The following is a 19,596-nucleotide window of genomic DNA, read 5'->3' as shown; positions in this document are numbered from 1 at the left end:
GGATGATTTATTAATAGGAACCTCTCTTAATTCATTACCTTAATTTTTTTTGAAGTTTATTTATTTATTTTGAAAAGAGAGAACAAGCCGGAAGGGTCAGGGAGAGAGAATCTCAAGCAGACTTCAGGCTGTCAGTGTGGATCCTGACCCGGGACTCAATCCCGTGACTGTGAGATCATGACCTGAGCCGAAATCAGGAGTTGGACACTTAGCCAAGTGACCCACCCAGGTGCCCCCACCTTAATATTTTAATAATAAAATATATGCCTTATCTTGTTTAATGTTGAAAAATAAGGTAAATCAAATATTTTCTGATTAATTAAAATACATTGGTAGGAGTAAAAGGTAGGAATAAAAGAAAATGTTCTTAACATAATAAATAAGAGGGGTGCCTGGGTGGCTCAGTCGGTTGGGCATTGGACTTTGGCTCAGGTCATGATCTTGTGATTCATGAGTTCGGGCCCTGTGTCGGGCTCTGTGCTGACATCTCGGAGCCTGGAGCCTGTTTCGGATTCTGTGTCTCCCTCTCTCTCTGCCCCTCCCCTGCTCATGCTCTGTCTCTCTCTTTCAAAAATAAATCAACATTAAAAAAATTGCTTTAAATTAATAAAGAACATAATAAATAAGAAAGAGTTGGACCCCAGTTAAAGTTCTTAGTGCACAGAAACACTGTGAATTTAGATAATATGTTATCATAATAATTTTTTATAATAGATTTTATTTTTCGGAGCAGTTTTAGTTAGGTTCCCAGCAAAATTGAGTGGGAGGTACAGAGATTTCCATACAACCCTACTCCCATACATGCATAGCCTCCCTTGTTGCCTACATCCCCCTACCAGAGTGGTACATTTGTTACACTTGGTAAGCCTACACTGACACATCATTATCACCCAAAGCCCACAGTTTACATTAGGGTTCACTCTTGGTGTTGTACACTATCTGCATTTGGAGAAATATATAATGACACGCATCCATCCTTGTAGTGTCCTACAGAGCAGTTTCACTGACGTGAAAATCCTCTGTCCTCAACCTGTGTGTCCTCCCTACTCCTTACCTCCTGGCAGCCACTGATCTTACTGTCCTCCTATGTTTGTCCTTTCCAACATGTCAAGTAGTTGGAATCATATACCATGTAAGCATTTCAGGTTTGCTTCTTTGGCTTACTGATACACGAAATAGTTGTCTTCAAATGTCTTGAAATAGTTTCACAGCTTATTTCTCTACAACTTTGAATAATAGTACATTGTCTGAAGGCAACACAGTTTATTTATCCACTCATCTACTGAAGTATATCTTGGTGGCTACCGAGTATGGCAATTTTGAATAAAGCTGCTATAAACATCTGTATGGAGGCTTCAGTGTAGATGTAACTTTTCAGCTCCTTTGAGTAAATATGAAAGAGCAAGATTGCTAGGCCATATGGTAATAGTATGTTTGGTTTTATAAAAAAAAAAAAATGAAGTAAAAAATACCAAAGTATCTTCCAAGGTGGCTGTACCATTTGGAATTCCTACCACTGAGGAATGAGAGTTCTGTTGCTTCATATCCTTGCCAGAATTTAGTGTTGTCAGCATTCTGTATTTTGGACATTCTAATAGGGATATACTGGTATCTTGTTGTTTTAATTTATACTTTCCTAGTGACATGATGTGGAGTTTAAATTGAGTTGTTGGTTTGCTTAGTATTAAGAGTGTTTTATGTATTCTGGGTAGCAGTCCTTTATGAGATATATCTTCCGCAAATATTTTTTTCATAGGCTGAGACTGTGTTCTCATCCTGTCTAGAATTGTTTTTCAAAAGATGTTATTTATTTCTATAAAATGCATCTTAAATGTATATGGTTTATCTTATTTTAATGTTACCAGTGAGTGAGATATGACTGGATTGGAGAAGGAGTTGAAAGGAGATGCTGTTATGTATTTATTCTCTCTTTCTCAGAGAGATTTAAATAATGCCTGTACTATATCACTTTGGTGTGGTGATATTTTTTAGTTTCTTGCTTAAGCACTGAAACTTTAAAAAAATAAATCATACACACATAAATGCACTTGTCTCATCTCATTTAATAAAGCAGAGTAAGCACACTGTCTGAAAAATTTGATGAACTTTCTGGCAAAGAGAAGAGAAACGTGTTCTAATTTAGAATGAGGTGAGTCAGGAATACCGTTTCCTGAACAGCTCCCAATTTTCTCTTTAAGAGAGAGTTTTAGTGTGAAGTCATTATTAAGTAAGATCATATAAATTACTTGTTATCGTGGAGCAATGACTTCTCTAAATAGAAAGTTATATTTTCTTTGGATGTAGAAAAATGAAAGTTTGCTGCCTTGGTTTTTCTCAACAGAGTTCAAAGCTTATTTTTAATTTGTAGTGTATGCAAAATATTGTAATTACTTTATGAACATGGACTTCTTTGATAACTTTTTTGTTTTTAGACAGCAGAGTTTATATAATGCATATTCCGTTTCATTTCACTTCATGCTGATATCTCCTGTAATGAAAAAATATTTAAGGATAATTGTCTTTTTTCCAAACCTTTTCATTTTTATAGAAATGTATTAGGAAAAAATCTGTATTAAGTCTGCTGTCTTTAAATGTAGTGAAAATTAATATCCGACTATTTACCTGCAGGAACATGTACAGTGTATATGCAAGAACATGTATTGTGTGTGTGTTTGTGTGTGTGTATATGTGTGTGTATAGCCATTATGAGGTAATAAAAAAAATTTCTGAAGATTATTTCCTTCATGAAATTCCATCTGATCTTCTCAAATAACAAGTGATCTAATCATATGATAGTTTATAGTTAACATAATTCAAAAACATAATAAATGTAAATGTTCAAAGGACATTTTATGATGATAGATGAGTATATTCATAGTATGAATGTATTTACTTAGGATCTGATAGAAGAAAGCATCTCTAAATATTGTATCTTCCTGCAGTTAAAAGGGACTAAGTAGTCAAAAATTATAGAAATACCTAAAAACATTATGGTTGCGGTAAATAACTAGATTATATCTTAGAGTCATCAAAATATTTCGAATCCATATTTACCATGATAAAACACAAACCGCTAAATCATTGTATATAGTGTATTTGTAAATAATAGGACAAAGTAACTATAATATATAGTGAGTAAGGTGCATGATTATATTAATCCCACATTGAAATATTAAACAATTACTTATTTTATAACCAATCAATAAAAAGACCACATACTTACAAAATAGGAGGGTGGAAACATAGACCATATTTTGGTTAAATAATAAGAAAATAGTCATATGGCCTTGTGATATATCCATTATGAATGGATATTTATCCATAAGGAAATTTAGATTCATATTAATCACTTTTTAAACCTACTTTATACTCAGCACTATGTTCCTATAATTTGAGAAATTCACCAGATTGAGAAATAATTATAAGATATACATGATAAATTTACACACAATGTATAAATATACACACAAATTTATAATCTTAAGTATACTATTCAGTGACAATTTGAGAAATGATAAATGTCTGTAACTCAAAGGCCTATCAAAGTATGGAACACTCCAGAAGGTTTTCTGATGTACTTTTCCAGTGAGTCCCATACCTTTTCCCCAAGAGGTACTACCGTTGTGAATTTTCCACAGCACAGCCCAGAAAAAAGTAGAATATAAACTCCTATAAATGAAAGTATACAATATGCATTCTTTTATTGTAATGTTTTTGAAATCCATTCACATCGCTACATGTATCAGTAATTTGTTCTTTTTTGTTTCTGAGTAGTATTTAATTGTATGGATGTACCACATTGTGTTATTTGTTTTCCTAGTGGTAGACACTTGGACTTAATGCGGCTGCTGTAAACATTCTTGTTCAAATTTTGTTGTGAACATATGCTTTCATTTCTCTCAGTTAAATAACTAGGAATGCGATGAAATGGCTAAATGGTACGTAGCCATTTTACAGATCATTTTACACTCCCACCAAAAACTGTATAAATGAGGATGTTAACCAGTGGATTGGTGTAAACAAGTTGAATATTGGTGAAGGCATTCTTGGCATTATGTGAAAGAAACAATTATAGGAAAGAAAGACTAATAACAAGAAACTCAAAAAAAAACTATTTAAAGGGTGCAAATAAATTAAAGATGTCAATGAAGACATGAAGGATAAAGATAGATATTAAAGAAATTTGAAAGAGAGATGGAAATAAAATTTGATGACTGATAAATGTCAATGTAGGAGAAGTCAAGACTGATCCCAAGCTTCTGTGTTGAGTGACTCTAACAAATAAGGTAGCATTGAGGAAGGTTAGTTTCTAGGAGGACCAAATGTGGAAGTGTTGGAGAGAGTGAGTTATTTTGAAGAGCTAAGTATGCAATGCTATATAAGGTTGATCAAAAGTCAGCTAAAAAATGTTGCTCAGGCACAAAAGAATATCTGTGATTTGGGGAGTCAAATCGATTAAGATAACCAAAAAAATTATGGGAAAGGGTAAGCGACAATAACCATTGAGTGGTATATTTTTGAATATTTATTTTTTTTTACCTTTTTATATTATTTCATTTGACAGCCAAAATCATGTTTAATGTTCCCATAATGGTTATACACAGCCATTTATCCTTACTTATACTTAATGTAATTAAAACCAGTCATCATTTAACTATTGCAGAGATGGTGAGTATACTTCATGGTATAAACTGATTTGTGACACAGAGTACACTGATACCTGTAAATACCATAGCACACCAAACTTTGTGTAGTTTCAAGTGTAGCTCTTCAAATCCCAGCATTGAGAGTAAAGCTTCCTTTTGAATCTTTTAAACCATATGTCTTTACGTCAATTTAGACAAGAATGTTACTGCTGCTCTTTTTAGTTTTTGACTCATTTTGATCTTCTCTTTCATTATGGCTATAATGTGAAAAAAGGGAACTCTTGATTTACTCCTTGTTTCTGCCCTGCAGCTTCCATTTTTTTTTTTTAAGCTACTTGTTCTGGGACACCTGGGTGGCTCAGTCGGTTGAGCGTCTGACTTCAGGTCATGATCTCACAGCTCGTGGGATTGAGCCCCGCGTCAGGCTCTGTCCTCACAGCTCAGAGCTTGGAGCCTGCTACGGATTCTGTGTCTCCCTCTCTCTCTGCCCCTCCCCTGCTGGTGCTCTGTCTGTCTGTGTCTCTCTCTCTCTCTCTCTCTGTCAAAAATAAACAAACATTAAAAAATATTAAAAAAGCTACTTGTTCTTTGTTGACTTCAGTGATATGCTTCCTGGGGAACAGCACATGGCTAACCAGTGAAGCAAAGGCAACCAACCTTGAGATAACAATAAGGATAGTTCATAGTCCACAATAGCATTTTGTTCTACCTATGTGTGTCTTAACTCTGTGAGGTCATTGGTCTTTGTAACATCTCTGTATTCTTTCCTTATGATGAGAACTTGAGACACAGATATGCCAAAGAATTTGCTTACAGTCATATAGTTAGTAAGTAGGAGAGCTAAGTTGAATACTGTGACACCCCTTTGACTCCTCTGCAGTTTCACAGCCATCTTCCACTTGAAGGCAGTTTACAAACTGTAAAACAGTTATAGAAATAGAATAGTGTTCAGTTGAATTCAAGTTATCAACTATCTTAAAGTGTAATAGACTACCCTATGAGGGGATTTGAAGATGAATGACAAAATCCTGTCTAAAAATAACTTATTGGAGAAACATGGTGTATCACTCTGAGGAGTGACCCAGAGCAGGTGGGATGGTGTAACTACTCTAACTGAAATTTAAACAAAAAATTATGGAAACCCAGAAGACAAATATCCCCCTGAAACATTAAAGTACCTTTAGAAGGTATTTGAAAACAGTCTTGAAAAATTAGCATAATTCATCATAGAGAACTCACATAGGTGAAGTCATTTAATAATGAAAGTTCTGGATTGGGGTGCCTGGGTGGCTCAGTAGGTTAAGTGTCTGACTCTTGATTTTTGCTCAGGTTGTGATGTCCAGGTTCATGGGTTTGAGCCCCATGTCAGGCTCTGTGCTGACAGCTTGGGATTCTCTCTGTCCCTCTGTCTTTTCCTTTTTTTTTTTTTTTTAAGTTTATTGATTTATTTTTGAGAGAGAGAGAGAGAGAGAAAGAGCACAAGTGGGGGAGGGGCAAAGAGAGAAAAGGAGGCAGAGATTCCGAAGTAGACTCCAGGCTCTGAGCTGTCAGCACAGAGCTCAATGTGGGGCTCAAACTCACAAACCATGGGATCATGGCCTGAGCTGAAGTCAGACACGCATCGACTGAACCACCCAGGTGCCCTCCCCCCTTTCTGCCCCTCCCCTGCTTGTGCTCTCTCTCTCTCTTTCTCTCTCAAAAGTAAACAAAAACAAAAAAAAAAACAAAAAAAAAACGAATGTAAGTTCTGGAAATCCAGAGTAGTGAGAGAGAAAGGTACAAGGGGAAATGCATTGGGATGGGGGTGGGGAGCCTAGAATTATATATGGGGGATAGGTAGCAAAGACCTTGAATGCCTTTTAAAGGATTCTGAATTTAATTGTTTAGCTAATGGAAAACCATCAATAAAATTGAGCAGCTGAACTGTTGATTGTGAAGAATGATTTGAAGCGGGAGGATCTTTTAAGAAGACAGAGAAATACTTTAGGGGAGAGATGAGAGAGCTTGAATTAGGACAAAAGAAGTAAGGGAAAATATACACTCAAAAATGGATTGGGGATAGAACTGATCAGAAATGCCAATTTATGGGGCACCGTGGTGGCTCAGTCGGTTGAATGACTGATTCTTGATTTCAGCTCAGGTCATGATCCCATCAGTGTGGGATTAAGCCCCGTGCCAGTCTCTGTACTAAGCGTGGAGTCTGCTTAAGATTCTTTCTCCCTCTGCCCCTCTACCCTTTCTCCCTCCCTCCCTCCTCCCTAAAATTAAAAAGAAAAAAAAGAAAAAAAAAGCAAAGAAATGCCACCATAGTAAACACAGGAGATGAAGCTGAAAAGATGAAAGGAAAAATATTTTCTCTTTGCAGGACTGAATAAGGGAAACTGTAAAGTAATTAACTTGGTTATTGATACACAGAGTAGAGGCACCACACTCCACAGTGATGATTGTGTTCCCTTGTGGGTTTCTTCTAAGTCCAGTATTCCAAATTCTTTCTACTTCCTTTTCATTAATTTGGTTTCAGTTAAAAAAAAAATTGTGTAGTTTGTTTGGTTATGACCATTTAGTTTTAACTAGCCTTCTTTTACAGTGGTAAAGAACAGGATGCTTTTCCACGAGTTTTGTGTGTGGTTTTTTTTTTTTTTTTATCAGTTAAATGCTGATCTCTTTATTAAAATAGTAAACAAAATAAGTAGTGTATAGGCATATTCAACCTAGACACACACTACAAAATACATAGGTGTAAATATTTGTGGCCACATGATGCACTAGGAAGAACTCAGTTCTTGTTCCTGCCCTGGCTTTCCCAGTTACTAGTATGCACTTTGGGCAGTTGCTGGGTCTTAATGTCAGGGTTTCTTTCTGGGATGGGTGTGGCTCAGAATAATACATAAAAAGCACAAGAAAAGGCACAGTGATTAGTATTCATATTTTCCCTCACCCGCGCTCATCTTCCCTCTCCTCATCAGCCCTTCTCTCCATTTTCACGTGACTCCTCTTGAACCTTTCTTCGGGGTAGACTCTCCCCAGGGTTGTTCATAGTTTCCCAGCCAGCTAAGCATCAAAGTTTTTCCAGGCCTATTCCTTGGCAGCTAGAGGTTTTTCTCTTCCATGGCCAAAAATGATACATCCATTCTGTTTAGGTTGTTAGCGAAGAATGTGAGATGACCTGAGGCCGCATTCCCTGCATTCCCAATGTGCTGGAAGTTCCCATTCACAGTCTTTTGATTCTTTGGGGCTGTTTTTCCCCTTTATGTTGCAGCAAAGCTGAGATGGGAAGAAACCAGTCACTGTGACTGTCACCCAGGTGTGTTGGCTATCATCTGGTGATGATTTTCCCCTATCACCAATTGCCCTGCTAGTTAGCTTGTAAGTATTTTGAAGCCTGAGGCTATGACATTGGAAATATTTTTTAAATTGTAAAAATACGGTTTTAAAGTTTACATAATTTCCAGTTTGTCTTTGTTCTTCTCAGGGGTCTTTAACAGGTTTATAGGTTGTTTATCAGCTGACTTCTGATTGAACTTGCTTTCATTAGCACTCTAAGTTTATGCTACCATTAGCTTTTTATTTTTTTATTTTTTTAATGTTTATTTACTTTTGAGACAGAGCACAAGCAGGGGAGGGACAGAGAGAAGGAGACACAGAATCCGAAGCAGACTCCAGGCTCTGAGCCATCAGCACAGAGCCCGACGCGGGGCTTGAACGTGACCTGAGCTGAAGTTGGACGCTTGGCTGACTGAGCCACGCAGGCGCCCCACCATTACCTTTTAAACATATATTTTTATAGGATATTTCACAAAGTTTTATAAATGGTGTTATAAAACAATAACAGCTACCAGTTTTCAAGGCCTATGATATGCTAATGTAGGTAGGTAGGTCGGTAGCACCTCAGAGATTGGTGCTTTTTAACAGATAAGGAAACTGAGGCTAGTTGACATTAATTAATATTTTGAAATTACAAATCTAGTGAGTGGGAGAAGTCAGGCATCTACCCAGTTTTCTTTTTTCACCCCTATCACAGAATAATTTTTATATGTGCAGTAAAGGGAGATTTTGTTTCTTCTTATGTTGGTAATTAGCCAGGATTTTCCTTCATTAATAGTCAGAATGTCAGTGGAACTATCTTCCAAGCATGAAGAAAATAAGACTGTGTATGTACATTTTGTGAGATATGTAAATTTTTAAGACTTCCTTTTCCTCTCATAGATGGTGTCACAGTAGATTCAGAGAGAGAGAGAGAGAGAGCAGTAATATGGGTTGTTTGCCTCCAGTGGGTTTATGCTCCTGTTCTGCTCTGGAACTTTCTATCATGCTTTACAAGAGGACTGACTGTTTCATGGTGTGAAAGCTTGTAGTCTTTCATTCCGCCCTCTGTCCAAATGAACTACGTAAAATTTATGTCCTAAAAAGCCGATATGTGTTATAACTTTTAGATTTATAGAAAACCCAGAATCTTAATTTATCATCCTGTTAATTTAATTCCTTTTCAAAAAACATGTATTTCTACAATTTTAGTTGTATGTTCTCATTCCTTGAGAGCTTATTGGTAGAGAGGATAGGTCCAGCCAAAGGCTGGTCAAAATGTTTCTGTACTAGAGATTTAGATGGATCCTAATGCTGAGAGCGGCAAAATGTGTTCATTATTTAAATAAGCTCAGGCTGCCAAATGAATCATAAAGGCAGCTGGGTGTCCTGTGCCAAGGTGTCATTTTCATTAAGTGTGAGATTGCACCTGAAGGACAGTTTAATTTGCAGCTGCTAAAAATATTTCGACAGAGTGATACTGTTACAAGTGGCAGGTGGTGCCCAAACGTGAATTTTGCAAGAAATGCCATCTGTGGGATGAGGTGTGGAAGAATGTCAAGGGGGTGGTAAAGGAGATAAAGGGGGGAAGAAAAGAGGTGTATTTACTCAGTGTTTATTGCTGTTATCATGACTAAAGATGCCATGCTTCACATGATAGCATTGGCCCAAGATTATTAAATATGATTATTTGTTCAGCTTCTACCATGTGCACAGGGCATTGCAAAAGTGCCACAGTACCTGTAAAGACAAAGTTTCTTTCCCAGAGGCATACCATTTAAACCATCCAGATGAGAGAATCCTTTCCAAGTGTATTTACCTTTCATAGTGTTTACATTGCAGTTCTGTGCTGGCAAGACTAACGCACTTTGATCCTGCTTAAATGGATCTTGCCACTTTCTTTTGATGTTCAGCTTTTAATACACATTCACATCCATTTCCTGCTTCATATTGTATGAAATATTTTCAATAGTACAAGCTCAAAGATTTTGTTAGATCACGGTCAGTTGGGATTTTGTGAACTTTACAGAGTAGAGAACATTGCAATGTGGAAAGGTATCTAGGGACATTGTAACTGTTGACATTAGTAAAAGATCTGTATATGTGTGTCTATTAGTTCAATGGACTTGGCCACATTGAAATCAGGAACTTATATCTGGAGACTGGAAATAGACATTCTCTACTTTAATGGGTTACAGAACACAAGTTGGAGGAGCAAAAGTAACTAGTGGGTTTCAGTTTTTCATTTCTGCTTCTCATTTGATGGTAGTAACTGGAAGTAGAAAGCCTTCCTTTGTGAAAACCATGATCTTTCTTTGGTTCTCCAGGAGACCTAATAAAATAGGTCAATATGAATGAATTTGGGTAAAGGTTTTCCACGGGGAGTTTCTGATGACAAGGCAAGTTATTGAATTGCTTGTAGTTTTTCAGGACAGTGGTAATCTCTGACCTCCAACATATGCATTGTTTTTAGCTTCATAAAGTAGAGAGACATGTTTTCTGTTATTTTAATCGTATTGATAGAATCTAATTTTGAAAAATTATAAACAGATCATTAATTTTACTGTATTAATTATCTAGCACAAAAGGATGTGATCAAAAGCAGAAAAGTTTTCCATATTAAAATAATATTCATGAAATTTCAGGAGAACATTTTGAGAACCTATTATTTTGTAATAACTCTTAGAAATAGTTGCAATTTAAAGGAGCATGTCTAAGCATTTCTTTAACTGGGAACGTAAACACTGTTAGGGCTATGATGAGTTCTGTTCATCCCAATAACTCTAATGAACTGCCAAAAAGCAGGAAAATGTGACTCTTTATTCTAAAAAAAAAAAAAAGAAACCCACAAACTTACATATTTTAGTTTAGGAAATTCATTCATTTATTAATCTATTCACTCATTTAGGAACCATGCTCTGTTTCAGAAATTGTGCTTAGCCCAGAAGAAATAATTGGGAAAAAATAGGGAAATCAGCTTACCAGAAGAGAGGGGAAAGAAAACAAGTGATTAAAAGTAGAGTTTTCTGGATTCTAATTGAGAAATATGCACTAGGTGCCAGGGAATGGTTTGTGTGTTAAAAAGGCGATAGACAGTACAAGATGGTTTGGAAAAGGTGAGGCCAGAGGCAGGGAAAACAGATTGAATGTGGCTGCCAAGAGAGAAGAGATAAGGGTCTACATTTGCGTAGTTGCAGTGAGACAGATTCAAAATATGCTTAGGGAAATACTTTGTTATATGTAGAAGCTGAAGGCAAGAGAGGGAGAGATACAGGACAAATGCCTGTCATAACAAATAGGAAAATGAAGATAATAGGAAAAGGATTAAATGTCACAAAAGCGATAAAAGCAAACTTTCTTTCGTGTTATGTGAACTAAATGTGTTTGAAGATAGTAGAATGGGGTGTTTTCTTGATTTACTAAGGGATTAAAGAAGAGGAACAGTGGTCAGTTCTGCCGGAAATGTAAGTCAAAGTTTGTGGACGACACTTACTGCTCTTAATTTATTTTTGGTATTAGGGACACTGTAAATAGTGTAACTGACAACACTTCCCATTTTCCTCTAGTGCTAGAGAGCTTTGAGTCAAAACTATAGCTCATCTCAACTATATGTGTTGATGAATGCAGTATCTACTTTTAGAGTTGTTACTGGCTCAGAGTAACATCAGCCTTCCTGTCCTTTCTGCATGCCAATCTTAGTTTATGCTACTTTATCATATCTTATGACACCTGAAATCTGGTCTGGAAATTATATGGTATAAATGCATTAGTGCTTCTTTCCGTAGCACTGTATGGATAGCTTGGAAGAAATAGATAATATATATACAGAAGACTAATTAGATGACTTGAAAATATAACTCTAAAGTAAAAAAGAAAAAAAAAACAAGCAAAACATGAATTGTACAAGCAACATTAAGACTAGAAAACAGGGAAAGAAGTGAAATGATGGCAGTCCTGCAGGAAATGGAAGCAGTTTAAGGTAAAATACCATTTTATACGTAGGTGTGGATATTGGCATTAGCCAAAGCGGAAAGATAGGAGCAGAAGCAGTTTTAAAAGAAAAGTGGATGAGTTCCTTGCTAGTCATGATGAATTAAAACTGCAATGAGATACTTAGGTAGAAAATTTGAGCCAAAAGTTTGAAATGCAAGGTTGGATCTAGGAGGAAAATAAAGGTGATGTAGTTTGGAGATACCTGAGGGTCTAAAAGTGAATCAATTCCAAAAGAAAGAAATTCTAAAAATATAACAAAATTTAGAATATTGAAATAGTAGAAGAAATGTTAGGAGATGCCTTCATTTATAGGAGTGGGGGGAATAAAAGTGCTCAAAAAGAAAATAATTTAGGAAGCATCTATATTTACAGATGTAGGAAAAGAAAGTGGTAAAGGAAATAGTGAAGGCTCTATACTTAACAATTCAGGTTCAGAGTCACAGAAGGCACATGCCAGAGAAACAATGAAAATTATATGAAGGACATGAAGATTTTATTGTGCCAATGGCAGCAGACAAGCAGACAACCGAAAAAGCGTGAGCATCAAAATCTGTGTGTAGATTTGATGGTTTCTGTTGATTACACTCTCAAAGGTGAAACACCAAAAGCTACCTAGTAATGGAGTTGGAAAGCGACTGGTAAATAGGGCAGGAAGTCTGAGTCTGAGTCTGAGTCCCCTCCCACTCTTTCAAAAAGTCCTATGGCTAAATGGGTGCAAGAAACAGTGGATTCTAGAGTATAGAGTGTAAGTGGAATTCTTTTTGTTTTCTTTGGTAGAATAAAAATATTTAAAAAATAGGGGCACCTGGGTGGCGCAGTCGGTTAAGCGTCCGACTTCAGCCAGGTCACGATCTCGCGGTCCGTGAGTTCGAGCCCCGCGTCAGGCTCTGGGCTGATGGCTCAGAGCCTGGAGCCTGTTTCGGATTCTGTGTCTCCCTCTCTCTCTGCCCCTCCCCCGTTCATGCTCTGTCTCTCGCTGTCCCAAAAATAAATAAACGTTGAAAAAAAAAATTAAAAATAAAAAAAAATTTAAAAAAATATTTAAAAAATAAATATTTGACACGGAGTCATTATAAGGGAAAGATTGAGAACCCAAAGAAGAATTGACTTCTTTCTTCATTTTTGCAACTCCCCAGTTGCTGGATTTCTTCCTGTTTTTCATCACTTTTCTCCTTGTATTAGATTCTGTCTTCTTTTCTCTTCGTACTCTATACCCTGCTGTCAATCTCAAATAACTTCAGCTCTAGTCCCCATTTCTTTCCTGAGCTTCTGTATTCCCTGACCTGTGGGACAAATTCCCAAGCATCTCACTGTAAAGCTGCAGGAAACTGAGCTTATCTTCCTCCCCCGACTTCCATATCTATGTTTCCTCAAGTGTTCCTATTTCAGTAAATGATTCCTATCCAACCAATATTTAAATCAGACATTTCCTTAGTATTTCCATGATTTTTCTTACTACTCCCTACCTTCAACATCTCATCAGTGAACATAATCCAGCAGTTCTGTTTTCACATAATCCTTGCATATGCCACCTTCTCTATCATACTGGTCCAAATCACCAACCCTTCTCACTAGCCTCTAGAGTGGTCTTCCTGCCTTCATTCTTGCCTCATTATAATTTTTTTTTTTCCTGTAGCAATTATAGTGATCTTAACGTAGTAATCTGATAATGTCATTACTAGGTTTAAAATACTTCATTGGTTTCCCTCATCGCCATTAGGACAATATGCTCCTGGACAACACTTCCTTCTTATTCTGGCCTCTGCTTAACTTTCTTGTCATCATCTTTGACCACCCATCTCTTCATTGACTACTCTCTGAGTGCATAGTATTGTCATTTCTCTTAACTTGCACGTGTTACTTCCACCTGGGACATTCCTGGTTATTCTTTAGGCCTTGAGTTATAGGTCATATCTTCTGAGAAAAGCTTTCCCTAATTTCTTTAAGGAAAACTGAATTTTCTCTTCTATTTCCAACTGCATTTTTTTCCAGACTCTTACTCTTGTCCTTTTTTTGTGTGGTGTAGTAATTGTTCTGTTTAATTGTTGGTATTCCCTCACAGACAGAATACATTTCATCATAACATCCCCTTGTTTTCCACCATCTAGAGCACAGAGTACATGTCTAGGAAAAATATGATGAATGAAATATAGATAGATGGTGAGTGATTGCATGAAGAATAGAGATTTTTACTGGAGAAATATTTTGTAGATTATTGGATTGAGAGCAAATAGAGGCTTTAGACTTACAAATAAAGAGAGATCATTTTTCCACAGAAAGAAAGAAAAGAAAAATTGAGAGGAGAAAAAGGAGGACCTTCTCTTTAAATGGTTTTGGTTGTATCAGTATAGCAAATAATTCCATCTTTGAAGAATAAAATGAGATGCTACATTAGTTGATTTGAAGACAATCAGAATGATTTTAAAGAGTTTCTGTTAATAAATCTGTAACAACAGTGATTCTTTTTTAGGATACATAGCCTGAGTTAACAAGTAGCACATCCATTTACTAAATTATATAGTTTTCATCATCCTTGCTTAGATACAGGGGCATAGGAAAAAAAGTTCTGGGATTATATAAGGCAGGTGCAATGGAGGTTCGGGAGGCCAAGAGGTTGTAGGGTAGCAGGGCAGACAATTAGAATGATTGATTAGAATGTTTGGTTTGGAAGAAGAGGAGAATTCACCAGGGAAGAGAGGAATAGATTGAGAAAAGAAGAGGAGGAGTAAGAGGACCAAATGTAGTAAGGAAGGGGAAAGCAACATTTGAAGGATTGAAGAAGTAGAAAATGCATAGTGAGAAAAGGTTTTGACCGCAGACAAGATTTGCTAAATTTAAAATAGTAGAAGAAGTAGAACTCCTTTTAATTTTTTTTTTCAACGTTTATTTATTTTTGGGACAGAGAGAGACAGAGCATGAACGGGGGAGGGGCAGAGAGAGAGGGAGACACAGAATCGGAAACAGGCTACAGGCTCTGAGCCATCAGCCCAGAGCCCGACGCGGGGCTCGAACTCACGGACCGCGAGATCGTGACCTGGCTGAAGTTGGACGCTTAACCGACTGCGCCACCCAGGCGCCCCTCCTTTTAATTTTTTGAAAGAGTTTAACTAGAGACCTATTTTATTTTGAGATAGGAAAGAATGTTTTTCCAAGTTGATTGTATCCTAAATGTCTTAAAGACAAGTTACATTTGACTGACATTGTTTTTCTTTGATATTCCTTTTTAGTTTAATAAATGTGTACTTTTTTTCCCATGCGTAGTTTATTTTTTGTCTGTTTCTGAAGCTGTGTCAGACTGTTATTCACCTACAAAGTCCTCCATGCTGTAATACCAGATATTGAAAGAGAGACTAGGATCGAAGGCTCTTTCAACAATGTGCATGATAACTTGTTTGAATGATTTCCCACTAGAGTCCACATTGATAAAATGATAATTTTCTTGACATATTTTAGAGAGGGAAACACGTGCTTGATAGAGCCTTCTGTCATGCCCAAACACCAAGCTAAGAGAATATCTGTACATGTAAAATACCGTTTGCTTTATTGTCATTTTTGTGCTTCTAACGTGACTTTTGCCTAATTATAGCTTTCTGAGAACAAGAGACATAATATTACTCATTTTGTTTTCTACGTCATGTCTTACATGTATTTGTGAGCAAATACAGTAGCTAGATTTAATTACCTGAAATTCTTTAAGTTATGCAAGTGTTTCTGTGAACAATTACTCTAATTGGGAAGGTAATACTAGACCAACTTCTCCTCCATTGCTCTAGTTTTAAAGCAAAAGAATGTGTGTTTTTTTTTATTCTAATTCTGTAGCTGGGTTATAATGAGATCTCCAAATTTAGTATGTGATTGAGGCTTCCATTCACTGTCTTAATGATAATAATATAATGCATTTACTAACATTTTGCTAAGTTGTTTCAATGCATTATTCAAGTTGAAAATATTTGTTTTTATATGAACTATTTATGATGGAAAAGGTGAATAGAATCCAATTTGAAATAAACCCAGTGTGAAAATTAGTCATCTGAGATCTGAGACTTACCAAAAAGTCACAAAAATTGCAAGTGACTGAACTGAACTCTTAGACATGTAGGTTTGTGTGCACACACAAACTATATATATTATAACTGTGTGCGCACACAGAAACACGCTTACAACACTGCATTTCCAGGAATCTGCAATTCCAGGAATTCATCATTGGGATAGTAATTGTTTGATTTGTAACATACATGTAGGTTTGACATGTAGGTTTGACATTGACATGTAGGTTTGTGTGTACATAGAAACTATATATAACTGTGTGTGCACACACAAACACGCTTACAACACTGCATATCCAGGAACACTGCAGTTCCAGGAATTCATCATTGGGATAGTAATTGTTTGATTTGTAACATACCAATTCCTAACATGTCACATTATTTATTCTGCTCACTGATACTCATGAGACGCAAACAGAAATATACAAACATATCTATGTATATGAACAGGTAGAAATTGATGAAGAAAAACCAGCTTTGTAACAATTATAGGAAAGTAATGTATTATTTTATGTATCTTATAAAGCTCTGGTACTGAGTGAGTCCAACTTTTAAAAGTTATTTCCCTACTCTTATTCCACTGGCACACTGGACTTGAAATATGAATAGGTAATGAATTGCACTTTTAACATTACTGACAGAGTCTGTATAATTTGCCTGAGAAGGATAGTGGAGTGTAGCCCTGAGTTGTGCATGGTCTGAGAGCAAATGTTAAAAGAAGGTTACAAGCATAGAACACATGATAATGGTGATTATGCACAGGTATAAAGATTAGGACTAAATAACATGGATAAAGCTAGTTTCAGGGTTCTGACCTCTTCCCTGATATCTCAGGTTTGGTACTGATCTATGTGCACGTATTTCATTGCTGACTTGATAACACGATATGTCATGGGAGTAAAGGTAGCTTATTGTGAGAATTTAAATACCTGCAATGTCCTAAATGCTTTCAGTAAGATAAACTCAGCTTCTTAGTATATTACATCTTAAAATCAATGAAGCTACTACATACTTTTATATGTCTGTATGAGTCACAACTGCGTCAACCCAGGCATTTACAAAAATTATTTTTTTTAAATGAGGTTCTAATCATTGCTAATATACATTCTGCATAATCTAGGCAGTCTCTCTCTCTTTTTGTTTTTTCTTTCTTCTCTCTTTCCCTTCTTGCACAAATACTCATTGAATGTCAACTGTGTTTTAACCTTTAGGATCACAGCACCAAACAAAACATGCCAGGTCCTGGGAACTCATATTCCTTTGGGGTGGGGAGAGAAACAGACAATAAACAAATGAATATTAGAAACAGAGAAAGAAAGACTGAGAGATCACAGGTGTTTAATAATGTTAGGAAGAAAAATAACACATGAAAATTAAGAACTAAAAGGATTTCAAGTGCTTTAAATAGGGTAGTCAACAAAGATCTTTCTGATAATGCAATATTTGAACAAAGACCTGAGTAAAAGTAGGAATCCAGTCATTCATTATAATATATGAGGTGAGAAAGTACACAGAGAGGAAGATCTGAGGCAGGAATGAGAGTTACTTGTTTGAAAACCAGGAAGGGGCTACTATGGGGATGGTATGGCGGGCTAGGAGTAAGTTAGGTCAGGAGAGTAGGTAGAAGAAAAGGCTTGTGAGGTAGCAGGGACCAGATCATAAATAGTATCTGGTCACGGGAAAGATTTTATATTTTATTGTGAATAATTTGGAAAGATGGATGAGGGGTTAGAGAGGGAAGTGACCTGCCATAGGATCACTCCGACTAGTGTGGAGAAACAGAACACAACTGGTGGTGGTAAGGTAGAAACAGGGAGACTGTTAGCAATTCATCGCTGGTCATGGTGATCTGGGAGAGGCCGGTCGTGGAGGATGTGGTAAGAAAAGGTGATGGATGTGCTGATAGAATGTGGGCTGGAGAGAAAGAGATGACTCAAGGGTGGCTCCAGAATACCGAGGTGACTTGAGTACCCAGTAAATAATGTTGTTATTTACTGACATGGATAAGAACATGAGAGGATTTGCTGTTTTGTTGTTGTTGAATCTGGATCTCATTTCTCCCCTCCCATCCAGTCTTTGCTGGAAACTAGAACAGACCATTTGGTACTTTGACTTAAAACTATCTTATGCTTGGAAGGAAGAATGATAGTGATGATGGCAATAAGCAATATTTGAAAGCATTTCCAGTTTGCAAAGTATTTTAATATCCTGTAATGCATTTGCACTATGTGGTCACACTGAGGATTTCTGCACCTACTCCTAGCTTTCCAAAAAAAGAGAAAAATAAAGAATTGTTTTGAGGTATAAGGTGATTTGTAACTTACTTTAAAATACATAAAGAACAGTTCACATATTCTGAAAACTGTGAACTAAGGAAAGATTAGTTCTTGAAATATATCAAGTGCAAGTGAGGAGAAAGTGAAAGTGGACTGTAATGAATGGTATTATCTATCTAACTGTGAATTAATATATGTGCTGTAATTTGTCTCTCAGATCCAAGGTTCATTAGTGCCCACCTCATCCCAGAAAGTGACAACCCTGAAGATGACAAAGTATATTTTTTCTTCCGCGAAAATGCGATTGATGGAGAACACACCGGAAAAGCCACTCATGCTAGAATAGGTCAGATATGCAAGGTGAGGTAAAGAAAAAAACAATTGAGGAGGATATTATTGTCCAATGACGGTTTTCTTTTTCTTCTTCACCTATATGCAAGTATAATGAAAACTATGGCTAAAAATCTTGACTGATCATTATAAATATTTAAATGGTAAAGAATGATTTGAAAACATACTTGTTTATTGGTAGCTCTTCGTAGGTAAACATGCGGGTAGAAATTGTGACACTATTTCATGTTTACATTAAATGATCTTCCTTTGAAATTTTAAAGAAATACATTTTTTTAAAATATTTATCTTTGAGAGAGAGAAAGAGAAAGACAGAGCTCAAGTGGGGGAGGGGCAGAAAGATAGAAGAAGACACAGAATCTCAAACAGGCTCCAGGCTTTGAGCTGTCAGCACATAGCCTGACACAGGGCTTGAACTCGTGAACCAAGAGATCATGACTGGAGCAGAAGTCAGATGCTTAACTGACTGAGCCACCCAGGTGCCCCAAGAAATACAGTTTTTTCATGTTACCTGGGAGAACACATTTTTTTTTGTATTTTCACACAACAGTTTCCTAAAATATGTAAGAGTGAATGGATATTTGTTGTTGGGATAGCTAAATTATTGATATAAAAGAGAAAATCGTTCAAGCTTGATTTTATAAATTGATTATAACATCCTATGTACATATATATGAACACATACATATAGTTTTGAGCATCTGAACTTTGAGGTAATTCATTTACAGTGTAACACAAAACTGGATATGATATTGCATTATAGTGTCAGATACATAGATTAAAAATTACCCAATAAATGTTTGTGGATTAATTAGTATCAGTGTAAAGATATGATAACAGTACCATTCTTTCCCACTACACTGTATATAGTGCAGTGTATATGCAGTATGAATCAAGCTAACTGCTATTATGTATTCAAGCACCTTTCATCTCAAGAAAAATCACAAAGCTAGATCCAGTAATTATCTTCAATGGAATTGT

The 19,596-nt window shown here is 36.3% G+C and overlaps 1 protein-coding gene across 2 annotated transcripts in view; it reads left to right on the top strand.

Moving 5' to 3' along the window:
* The window catches only part of SEMA3A (semaphorin 3A), a 468,512-nt gene that overhangs the window by 402,464 nt on the left and 46,452 nt on the right, over nucleotides 1-19,596 (top strand). For both annotated transcript variants that reach the window (XM_047850777.1, XM_047850776.1), the window contains one exon: nucleotides 18,482-18,624. In XM_047850777.1, the coding sequence (XP_047706733.1) occupies nucleotides 18,482-18,624 (143 nt within the window). The remainder of the gene's footprint in view (nucleotides 1-18,481; nucleotides 18,625-19,596) is intronic.

This window comes from Prionailurus viverrinus, chromosome A2 (assembly GCF_022837055.1).
Source record: "Prionailurus viverrinus isolate Anna chromosome A2, UM_Priviv_1.0, whole genome shotgun sequence".
Classification (NCBI taxonomy): Eukaryota; Metazoa; Chordata; class Mammalia; order Carnivora; family Felidae; genus Prionailurus; species Prionailurus viverrinus.
Note: the sequence above shows the minus strand (reverse complement) of the source record. Positions and strands in the feature narration are given on the sequence as shown.